The sequence below is a fragment of the Mauremys mutica genome, chromosome 12 (genome assembly GCF_020497125.1).
Source record: "Mauremys mutica isolate MM-2020 ecotype Southern chromosome 12, ASM2049712v1, whole genome shotgun sequence".
NCBI lineage: Eukaryota > Metazoa > Chordata > Testudines > Geoemydidae > Mauremys > Mauremys mutica.
Genome location: NC_059083.1, coordinates 38,404,481 through 38,416,933, shown reverse-complemented (window position 1 = coordinate 38,416,933; position 12,453 = coordinate 38,404,481). Strand labels below are relative to the sequence as shown.

General features: G+C 42.3%; 1 protein-coding gene across 1 annotated transcript in view; it reads left to right on the top strand.

Annotated features, from left to right (window-relative positions):
* Window positions 1-760: 760 nt before the first annotated feature.
* Window positions 761-12,453, top strand: part of LOC123346766 (olfactory receptor 14A16-like) — a 28,535-nt gene continuing 16,842 nt past the window's right edge. The window contains exon 1 of the mRNA XM_044984227.1: window positions 761-1,340. Within this exon, the coding sequence (XP_044840162.1) occupies window positions 761-1,340 (580 nt within the window). The remainder of the gene's footprint in view (window positions 1,341-12,453) is intronic.

Genomic DNA, 12,453 nt, shown 5'->3' with positions numbered 1-12,453 from the left:
GATATCAAGGTGAGTCTACATCAACATTTCCACAAAGGGATGTTATCTGGAGGAAATGCAACAGTCTTGGCTCTCTAGGCATTGTGGTAACTGAATTCTGATTTGCATGTTCACTCTTCTTTGGTTTAGGTTTTAAGATTATGCCTTCAGTCTAACTTGATGCAGTTTAAGCAGTAGCCTTCCAGATCGATGCTGCATTACCCCTAAGCATAACTCCCTCTTTCTCATCTTCTCGCTCTTATCTATAGTTGACAGGCTTCATTCATTTTCTTTCTTTGTAGTACTCTGAAACATGTGGATGACAGTCTGCCTAGGTAAAATATTAGCCTATTTAATTTTTGACAGTACTGAATTTGAATTCATTTTCTTCCCAGTCTAGTTGAAACAGCAGATCTGACACGCTGATGGGCAACCACAGCACCAAGGTCAATGAGTTCATCCTGTTGGGTTTTTCTGTGATCTGGGAGCTGGAGATCATCTTCTTCATGGTGCTGCTGTAGATTACTAAATCTACATAGTGACAATCACTGAGAATGTGGCCATCATCACACACGCCTGGGCTGTCCACCACTTCCATAGTCCCATGTACTATTTCCTCTCCAACCTCTCCTTCCTTGACATCATGGTTGCAACATCTATTGCTCCAAAGATGATGAGGGACTTCCTTTCACAGCAAAAGACCATCTCAGTCTCTGGCTGCATTGCCCAGTGCTACTTCTAATTCTTTTTCGGCACCACTGAATTTATCCTCTTGGCCGTCATGTCAGTGGACTGCTACGTGGCCATCTGCACCCCGCTGCGCTACTCCACCATCACGAGCCCACGGATATCTGTTCAGCTGGTTGTGGTGTCTTGGGTTGCAGGCTTCTTTTCTGTCCTCTCCCGCATCATCATCATCATCTCTCAGTTGCCCTTCTGTGGCCCTCACATCATTGATCACTTCTTCTGTGACACTGAGCCATTGATCAAGCTCTCCTGGGCCGACACCAGCCTGCTAGAGCTTATAGAGTTTTCCCTCTCCTCCGTGGTACTGCTGAGCTTGCTGATGCTCACTGTGGTATCCTACCTATACATCATTGCCACTATCTTCCGCATCCCCTCCACCACAGGTAGGAAAAAGACCTCCACCTGTGCATCCCATATCACAGTGGCCTCCATCTTCTACGTCAGTGCCATCTTCATGTATGTGGTGCCCAACAAAGGGTTCTCCTTCGGCCTCAAGAAGGTGGTGACTCTACAGACTGCCTTTGTCACCCACTTGTTGAACCCTTTCATCTACACCCCGAGGAACCAGATGGTCAAAGAGGTGCCGAGGGACACTGTGTCCTATTTTCTGAGTGGTGAGAAGAACTTCAGGATGAATTGTAATTAGAATTGTGGCAGGACATTTGCGGGAGCTGGGAGAACACTACAGAATTAACCCTGACCCATAACACTAATCATAGCCAGTCTCCAACACAGTGGAAGGAAACTCGGGATTAATTGTGAATACAATTTCAGGCATAAAATTGGTGGGAATTCAGGCTAGACTAAGGAACTGACTCTAACTCTAACTCTAAAATCAAATCCTAACACATAACTCTAACCCTTACCCTAACCCTATAATACCTAATCAATAACCCTTATCTTGACCTCTACTCTTTACCTTTACCTTTTTCCTAACTCTGATCTTAACTGCTCATTTTAGCCCTAACCCTAGTCCTTTATCCTAATTAATAACCCTTACCTTGATAACTCTTTCTTAACTTTTACCCGTAATTTAACCCTTTCACTCTAACTCTTAACTCCTAATTCTAACTCTAATATCAATCCTATACTGTCATCTAAATCCTACCCCATCTCAAATGTTTAAATCAAACTATAACCTTAACACTAAACCATAAATCTGATATTAACCATAACCCTCACCCTAACTGTGACCCTAAGCTCATTTCTTGAATAGCATGAAGAATCTCAGGGTCAGTTGTAAATATTGTTTCAGACAGAGCATTCATTGGACTCTGACCAAGATTATGGAACTAACCTGTCCTTTAAATCTAATTCTAACCCTTAGTGCTAGCCCTAACTCTGATCCTAACATTAATAATGGGTTATTGATTAATCAATAACCCATGTGAAGTCAACTGGCAACAGTGAAAATAATAGCACTTTGTCTACCTCTTGCCAGCAGATAAGGAAGAGAAAGAGAATATTGTCAAACACTTTGTTGCAGATTAGACTTGTCATTTTCTCCATTTAACTAACTAACTTTCTTTCTTTCTTTTTCTTGACCCACTGCATTTCTCAGTGTGTATTAATTACAAGCATAGGTCCAGGTCCCAAACTAGTGTAAATTGACCTCACTCCACTAATTTAATGGTACTCCAGTAAATTATACCTGTTAAGAATCTGGCCTCTATGATGATTTTAAATTAAAAAAAGACACAACATAATATATAAAACATATGGTATTGCAGAACTATATTAACAGGTCAGTATCACACCAGATGTTAGCCTATTTCACCCCCACTTTATCATCAGATTAACTGTAGTTTTCCTAATAAAATTTGTGGTGTTCACATTTCTGTAAATGATTCTGATTAAACCACAAATACTTTGTGATGAATGGAACAGATCAGGAGGGCAGTCTCTCAGCTCCTGTACATTGGAGCAGCTCTGTTGACTTCACTGGTGGTCTGCCAATGTATCCCAACTGGCCTCACATTTCCAATTACTTAGTACTTCACATTATGCTACCAACACAATATCCATTTCTTTGTGATTGCTGGAAGGTTTTGTTCATCTCTCAGTTACAGCACAGAGATGTTTGAATGGAGGGAGTATGTATTTGATATTTTAATAATAATACTTAGGAGCAATACTGGTTCTATATGAATATATAAACACTTCCATCAACCTAGATCGAGGTTCCCTTGATCTAGACACTTTACAAACACATAGTGAGAGATACTTCCTGCCCTACAGAACTTAAATTTACGTAAGCAAGAGACACACCTATGGGAAGAAGGGAGTATAATCTTCCCTATTTTGCAAATGGGCTGCTAAAACTCAGTGAGATTAAAGCTGGAAGTTTCAGAGGGACTTCAGTGCCCAAATCCTATTGAAAATCAATGGGATTTTGGCACAGAATATATCCTATGGAACCATAGCCAACAGAGACAGAATAGCTGCTTAGAAGTTGGGATATCTGGGATCTATTTCTGGGTGTCATAGGAGAGTGAGGTATATTGGGTTAGAGCATGGGAATAGGTAGATAGATATGGAAAGAGAGGGATGTGCTGAATATGTTGTTTTTCACAAAAGTCCTGAAGCCAATTAATGATCACCTGTGCTTGTTAGGATAACAACCCCACTATATAAGGATAACAAGACCATCACAAATAAAACTTTTTGATGAAAATATCCATTTTTTTAAATCAAAAATTGCCTTTTGATGACAGTTTTCATGGAGAATTTCATGCACTTTTTCAGATTTTTGTTACTGAAAGTCTTATCAAACTGGTTATTTACATTCTTGTTTACCAAAAAATGACAACATTTTTTATATTTTTTTTAATCTACAACTATTTGCACAAATGAAAAATGGGCTAATTTCAAACACAGAAATAAAAACAACATTAGCATTTCTTATTTTTTTCAAAAACCAGTGCTCATTTTTCATCATCTCTAATAAACATTTCAACAACGTCAACATTTTTTGGGGGAAAAACCCATTTTTGAGGAAAGGCGGTGTATTTTATTAAATGTAATAAAGTTTATAGAATGAAATTTTAGAATCTACAAAATTGATTTAATAAACGGTTTCCATAAGAAATTATTTAATTGATCTTTAGAAGGATTTGAAAGTATCAGACTTAATTGTTTACCATTATAGCTGGACAAAAATGTTTTTTTCCTTTTTTCCAAAAAAAAAAAAAAGATTTTTTTATAGAAACTCAAATGTTGCAAAAATCCTGAAAAAAAAGTCCAAAAGGTTATTTTTTTTTGCCCAAAACACTTTGAAAATGATCAATGAAATTATGTTTTAACCAGTCCTATTTACTGTAGTTTCACTCCACAATACCAGAGTCTGGACCTTCATTTATTTATTTCTATCTACTATATATGCAAAATTATTTACATACAAATGTGATGCCCAACTCCTACATCACATACTCCATCACATTTTATATAACAACAGGAGGAAAAATCCCTGAATGATCTCAGAGTTTTTAGGTGGCCTCTTCTTCCACTGTACATTGTTTAAATACATTTTCCTAATAAATATTATTGTATTGTATTTTGAGTATCCCAAATGAGAACACAGCCTCCACTGTGCTGAGCAATAACAAGACAAACAAATGTTTTGAGAAAACTTTATTATTATCATCCACGTTTTACAGATGGGAAATTGAGGCACAGAGAAGTTAACCGACTTAACCTAAGGTCATACAGGGCGTGTGCAGCAAAGTGTAAAATTGAACCTAGCTCTCCTTAGTTCTGGTGCAGTGCCTTAGCCTCAAGACCAAGTTTGATTTATACAGTCTAAGGCCAGAATGTACCCACTTGGATCATGTCATCTGATGGGCATAACAGGCCGCTGCTTTCTATTCTCCTTCAAATGCTGTTTGGCCATGTCATAATTATCAGTGTAAGAAAATGTTATTTTCAAATCAGTTCAACTACTTCAAATTTCATTTTCCCACTTGGTTCAAAAGGAAAATCACATATTTCAACATTCAGATGCGACACATGGAAAGCATGAAGCCTTCTGTCTTTGTGATAGACACTTTTTTTGATGTCAGCGGTCTTGGATCAGTTCCTTGTCAGCAGAGGGAGGTGAAAAGGGTTCTATAGCATAGATATTTTTAAGACGGTTTGGTTTTCAATGGGAGACTAAGGGAGATACATGTCCAAATCCCACTGGCTGTTCTGGGACTTGAGCACCCATTTCACTTAAGTGCTTTTGAAAATTCCCCTCAAGGGGCTAGATTTTTATGTGTACTTAGGTGCCTACAGAATGATAGAGGCACCTAATAATATTTTTCAAAAGTGCCTAGTCACCTAACTCTCAAAAGTTTTAATGGGAGTTAGGCACCTGTGTTCTTTCACAAATCCCACAAGACATCTTGCTGCCCATTTAGGTGCTTAAACACCTCTAAAATTCTGTCCCTTGTCCCTGCCTGCAGGTATATGGGATTTTGGGGAGCACTTACCTCACAGGTGGGATGCCAATTAATTTCTTTATTAAAGGAAAAAGGAAGTGGTGGGAATTTAACAATGAAATACAATGGGATGGGGTATAGGGTGTTTACAATAGACAGTGATGGTGGGGGGGTTCTTATTGAACAGTGTAGGGAGTTCTAACAGTGGGGTACAGTAAGTGGGGTTTGGCACAATGGGATACAGTACAGTTAATAAGCAACTCAACTTTATATAGGAACAACTCTAGATATAGTGTGGAATGTAAAACATACCAAAAGGAGATGCAAGACAAACTGGTAGCTTCTATATAGAATGGTCAACAATCTTAGATAGAATGTATTAAGTGGTTAGTGGCCTTATACACAATGTAACACAATAGTATCAATGCAAATACAAAGTATATCAGAAAGGTGGAGGCAACCAATGGGGTGTTATAATTACAAGTAAAATGTGAATCACAGTGTAATAATACAATATGGGTGATAAGTGAAATTATGCAATGTAGAAAATTACTGACTTAATTTGTGAGGCTGTGATAGCAAGAGTGTACCCAAAGGCTGGGTCAAGAAACAGGAATGGGGGGGTGAATGATTAGTGGCAACTGATGAGAGGTGCAGCTGCAAGCAGCGAGAGACTCTGAAGCCCTGCAGGGTAAGGACAACGGAGCAATGTTGTGGAGGGGGGGAAGCAGCAAGGGGTTTTGGAAGTTCGGAGTGTGATGCAGACGCGGTGGAAAAAGCAGCAAGGGGTTTGGGAAGTTTGGAGGGTGATGCAGACGCGGGGGAAAAAGCAGCAAAGGGTTTGAGAAGTTCAGAGGGTGATGCAGGCGCGGGAGAAAAAGCAGCAAGGGGTTTGAGAAGTTCAGAGGGTGATGCAGACGTGGGGGAAAAAGCAGCAAGGGGTTTGGGAAGTTCAGAGGGTGATGCAGACGCGGGGGAAAAAGCAGCAAGGGGTTTGAGAAGTTCAGAGGGTGATGGAGACGTGGGGGAAAAAGCAGCAAGGGGTTTGGGAAGTTCAGAGGGTGATGAAGATGCAGGGGAAAAGCAGCAAGGGGTTTGGGAAGTTCAGAGGGTGATGCAGGAACGGGGGAAAAAGCAGCAAAGGGTTTGAGAAGTTCAGAGGGTGATGCAGACGCGGGGGAAAAAGCAGCAAGGGGTTTACAACTGGGAGACACGGAGAAGTACACAGAAGGGGGGATTGGAGCAGGGGAAAAACAGACATGGGTAAGTTCAGGGAGAGATCGGGACAGCGGGAAGATGAATTCAAGCAGCAAAAACCTTATCTATCCTCTAACTTAATCAAACTTATATACAATGACAAGCAGCTTATACAAAGTAACAAAACAGGTACAGAATACAACCAGGCAATGGCTTTTTAAATCTATCTTAACCAACGACTAGGCAAGACAACAAATATCACAATTCTAAGCAAAACTATAACAAGCAACTATATGGAGCAACAAAACAACGAACTATAGCAAGGCAGATGAGACTTACAAGCTTTACAATCTTAACAAACTATGACTTATTAAACTAAAAAAAACCCAAAACCTATGGTGCACCTTATGCTATGGGGAAGTTACAGAGGGCAGAGTGGTATGTGCCCAGGATACAGCTCCTAAGGCAGCCCCCAAGGAAACCAAGGGATGGTGGCTGCCGCAGTGGATACAGCTGAAAGCAGTGAGCCCGAGGCAAAGCCCACAGGAGCAGAGCTTAGCAGCGGCACAGACTTATTTTTTAGAGTTTAAGAGAGGTTTTAAGACACAGACCAAGGTTTAGCTTGAGTCTGTGTGCTGGGGAGACAGAGCCAGCAGCTAAAACAATAAAATAAAAATATAGAAAGTTTCACAGAGGGATTCTTACCAGTCCCCAAGGCAGCAGCAAAGGCAGAAGCAGCAAGAACATCAGAAGGCTTGGTACAGTCTTGATAATCAGGAGATCTCTCAGGCAGCAATTCATTCTTCGTGGGGGGTTCAAAAACGGGGGTACGCTCAAAAATAAAACGAGAGCGGAGAAAGGACCCTCAGAACCCCTGGCTGATCAGACCAGGCAGCAATGCAGGAACCTTTCTGAGCTCTGATCAGAAAATATCTGGTTATAAAGGCTAACTCAGGCAGCTTCCCGCCAGTAACTCTCCTTCTTACAGGGAGGAGAGAAGGCAGGGAAAAAACTGCAGGTAGGCATGGAACATCTCTGGGCAAGTTCTGAGCCCCCAGGTATGACTCATTTGCTCAGCTATTTTGCCTTTAGGTCTTGTAGCTCTGGACATTGCCTACCCTACACCAAGCCCACTTTTAACAAGGTGATAACAGGACTAACCCTTTGAACAGGGCAGTGGTCCCACTTAGCACACAGCACAAGTGGCCATCCCTTTGAGAAGGGCAATGGCTCTTGTTAAACAACTTAAGGGGCCCTCCCTTTGAGAAGGGCAGTGGCACTGGTAAACAACTTAACAGCCAGGGAGGGGCGGCCACAGGAGGAGAACAAAAACAAAATGGAGTAGGGGGACAGCTGTAAGAAACAAAATGGAATAGGGGGATAGCTGTAACAGACATCCCTTAGCAACTCATTTGACTTTCAACACCCTTGTACTTTAGAATGACCTAGACACTTCTGAAAATTCCACCTGCAGATATGTTTGAAAAATTACTCTACGTCTGTAGTGCTGGAATCACAAGTGGTAAACTCTGTAATCAGGACATGTGCAAAGCTTTTAAAGGATAATGATGATTCACTCTTCGACAGCATTTTCCACGTATAGATTTCAGAGGAAAGTATCGCTATTCCATAATTTTAAATATTTATATGCTAATTAATAATTATGGTTGGGATTTCCAAAGGCACATAGGGGAGTTAGGCACCCAGGGCTAGATGCACAAAAAAACTTCTTATTTACTTCACCATATTTAACTTTTAGGTTCAGAGAAAAATCACTGTGAATCACAAAGCCTGAGTTAGGCATCTAGGTCCCCATGCAATGAATGGGGAGAGATGGGAACTTCAGAAGGGGATCCACAAATACCAACCCCCTAGGCAGCTCATGGACTAAGCAGATGACAAACTGAGGGTGTGTCCCTCTTGGAGAGATTGGTGTCTAAGTCCTGGAGGTGCTTCCCTGTGTTTGAGAGTCTCAGCTGCAAACCTTGTCTCCGCACCAGTCGTCTATACTGTTTTTGCAAGAAGCCAGGGGAATGGGGGAAAAAGGCCTTCCGTCATAACTTTTAGACCAGTGGTTAAAGTTCTCACCTGAGATGTGGAATGCCCCTGGTTCAAACCCCACCTCTGCCCAAGCAGGGGCAGGGATTTCCTACCTCTCAGGTGAGTGCCCTAACTCCTGGACTATAGAATCATAGAAATGTAGGGCTGGAAGGGACATCAAGAGGTCATCAAGTCCAGCCCCTTGCACTCAGGCAGGACCACATAAACTTAGATCATCATTGACAAGTATTGGTCCAACCTGTTCCTAAAAACCTCCAGTGCTGGGAATTCCACAACCTGTCTTGGAAGCCTATTCCAGAACTTAACTACCCTTTGAGTTAGAAATATTTTTCCAAATATCTAATTTGACCGAATCCTTGCTGCAGATTAAGCTCACTGCTTCTTGTCCAATCTTCAGTGGAGTGTGGGATATTCCGACAGATGGCTCCCTTGGTCTCTCACACTGAAGCTGTTCCACTAACTTAGATTATGAAATAATCATTGGGCCAAAGAAAGAGAAAGAGCAAATGTGAGAATCACTCTGTAGCCCAACGATTAGAACACTCACCTGACAAATGGGAGACCTAGGCTTCCCCATACCAATGACTTTTTTAGTTTTTAATCCAAAGTACAACAGCTTCAACAGGAGAGAAAGAAGGAGCCCTGCATCAGACTATCCCATATCCCAGTGGTTAGGGCATTCAGCTGAGATATAGAAGAGCCATGTCTAAATCCCTGCTCCCCCTCAATCAGAGTGGGACTTGAATCAGCGGTCTTCCTCCTCCCAGGCAAGTAACCTAACCCCTGGGCTAAAAGTCATGGGTACATCCTCCTCCTTCTGGCCATTCTGTGCAACACCACCTAAAGGATGGGAGGGATAGCTCAGTGGTTTGAGCATTAGCCTGCTAAACCGAGGGTTATGAGTTCAATCCTTGAGGTAGCCGCTTAGGTATCTGGAACAAAAATTGGTCCTGCTAGTGAAGGCAGGGGGCTGGACTCAATGACCTTGCAAGGTCCCTTCCAGCTTGAGGAGATTGATATATCTCCAATTATTACCTTTAAGGGACCCAATCCAGTAGGCAAGCTCTGAGCACACTTGCTGGATCAGGCCCTGCAGGTGAGTTAAGTCAAGGAATGCCTATCTTTCCCTGGTTTATCAGTTCCCTGTGGACTGATTCTGGGATTTAGGTGCCTAAAGTGAATCTAGCCCCCAAATCCAATTGACAGTTAATAAGTTTTGGGCATCTCACTCCCTTAAACTGCACTGAAAACCCCACCCAAGAGCATTCAGACAATGTAAGTAAGCTTGGCAGAATTTGATTTTTTTTAACTTTGATGGATAATATCAAAGTTTATTTTAAAGCATGTTTTAGATTTTTAGTAATTTTAATTTTCAAAGTTGTGGAAAATTATGGGGGTGTGTCAGTCAATTATTTAATGACAGTAGACAATGAGATTCAAGGTGCTGACGCTTTATAAACCATTAACAACATCATATGTCAAGATATGCACAATGAATAGCCTTAAATCAACAAATCATACCTGTTTCTACTGCTCATTTGCTAGTCCATTTGTAACTGCCCTAATTCAAAAGTCTAAATCACTGGATTTTTATTCTAAAAAGTTCTCAAGCAGCATTTTTCTCACTTTTTTTTTCTGAAAATTTTGATTATCAACAATGGAAATATTTTCTCAGCAGTTGTGTGTATACAGTGAAATCAACATTTACTGATAAAAATCCAATCAAAATCCAAGCCTAAATATAAGATTGAGTAACTGGCTGATGGAGACTGACACCACAAAAGGAATCTTTCCACTGATATGGTATGAAAAATTACTGTGGAGCGTCATGAAATATTCTGGCCTAGAATCCCATACATAAATCATCCCACTTTCTCATGGATGGTGGGATCTTTAGATGAGGTGAATTAATGTAGCACTATTGGAGTCAATGGAGCTACACTCAGTTCATACCACCTTAGCATATGGAGTAGATGATGGAATAGAATGGGGTTCTGGCAAGTACCATAAGTAAAAAAGGGCCACTGGAATTGTAAGGGTTGAATCTTTGAGTAAGAAGAGGAGAGTCCTTTATATGGTCTCAACAAGATCCCACCTGAGATTCTGACCCCTCAGACCCTGCAACACATAGTAAGTCAGTGATGTGAGTACAAGTCTAATAATTTATTATCTGTATTTTAGGAGCACATTGATTTTTCCATCCTAGAGAAGTGAGGAGATATCTAGTTCTAGATCCCCACTAGCTGAGGAGTGTCCCATAAAGTGAATCTCAGACCATAGAATTTCCCTGTTCCTTCTGGAGGAGATTATGACAGGGTAGTGAGGCATCTAGTTCCCATTGACATGGGCACCCAAATCCCTTAGGCCCCTTTGAAAATCCCAGGCTCTACCTAGTGACCAAAGTCAGGCCTCTATCCTTATCCAACACCCTGTTGAATACATCTCTCAGGGCTTGCTTTACTTGCTTATTCCTCAGGGTGTATATGAAGGGGTTGACCAAGGATCTCACCACAGTGTTGAGAATGGCCACTGCTTTGTTGAGGTCTAGACTGTCACTTTGCTTGGGTCTCAAGTGCATGAAAATTCAGCTGCAGTGATATGTGATGAGCAGGTCGAGAAGACTTTTGTCTTCGCCTTGACAGATGGGATGCACAGTATAGTGGAGATGATGTTGATGTAGGAGATAGTGGTTATCATTTAGGTACCTATTAAATTCACAGTCACTGCAGTGAAACCTATAAACTCCAGGAAATGTGTGCTGCACAGCAAAGTTTAATCAGTGATGAACTATCACAAAATAAATTGTTAATGACCTTTGGGCCACAGAAGGGCAAGGGGAACAGTATAATGGGTGGGCTGATAATTAATGTGATGCCCCAACCCAAGACAATAGACCCAACATGGCACATACAGGACTGTTCATAATGGTAGCATAGTGCAACAGTTTGCAAATAGCAATATAGCAATCTAAGGACATCATAGATGGGAGGAAGAACTCTGTGAACCCCAAGATTGAAGAAGAGGAAAGGTGGGTGAAACACCTCACTAATTAGATAGTCTTTCTCTCTGTCAAGAGGTTGGCCAGTGTTTTGGGGCTTATGATGATTTCCAAGATGGAGAAGTTCCTGAGAAAGAAATGCATGGAGGTTTGGAGGTGATGATCCACCAGAGCTATTGAGATGATGACTACATTCCCAGCTATGGTCAAGATGAAGATTCCAAGAAGCACCACAAAAACCTTACCTTTGCCATGTTTCCTGAGATATTTCAGGGCTCCGGAGGAATAAGACAGTCCTGATGATGTGGTCCCCATCCCTGTACCAGCTGGGATAGGCATGGCGCTGCTCCAGGGGGCACTGCAGTTTCATGTCCTCTTCCAGGGCATGGGCACAGAGCACCAGGAAGACCACTAAAGCCATCAGTGACCCCTGTGCTTCCAGGTCCAGGCGGAGCAGGGAGGTTGGCAGCTGCCTCATGCCTGGGGCGTGGCTGCAGCTCCAGCCCCATTCACTGAGGCAAACAGGCTGAGAGGGGCCTTGCAGTTCAGCCAAAGAGCCATCCCAGGGAGGATGTGACAGGGACAGTATCTGGTCCCCAGCACAGGGCCCTCAGCGTGCCACCCTTATAGCATCTCTGTAGCCATTCTCAGCAGGTCAGCACCAGCTGTTCCCTGGGAATAGGGCATTGGCATCCGGAGATGAGCAGAGCTGGCATAATTACAGGGCAGGGGGGAAGAATCTGAATCTTGTCTTTGTGTCTATTTACAGCTGAGAAAAACATGTTTGTGCCTCTTGCCCAAGAGGGGAGTGGCTGCCCATCCCCATCACAGCAACTGGGATCTGCCACCTGGCTGCAGCCCAGAGACAAAGCACATGCACGAGCCTGGCAAAGCAGGAGTCTCTGTGCGCAGACAACCAGCCAGCTGCCAAACTTCCCCCAGTGCCACAAATCATTATATCTGGTTCAGGGCTGGACGGGGGGAGAAGTTCCACTAACCCTGGGCATCCTGCATGCACTGACCTCTGGTAACTGACCTCAGCTCTGACTGTCA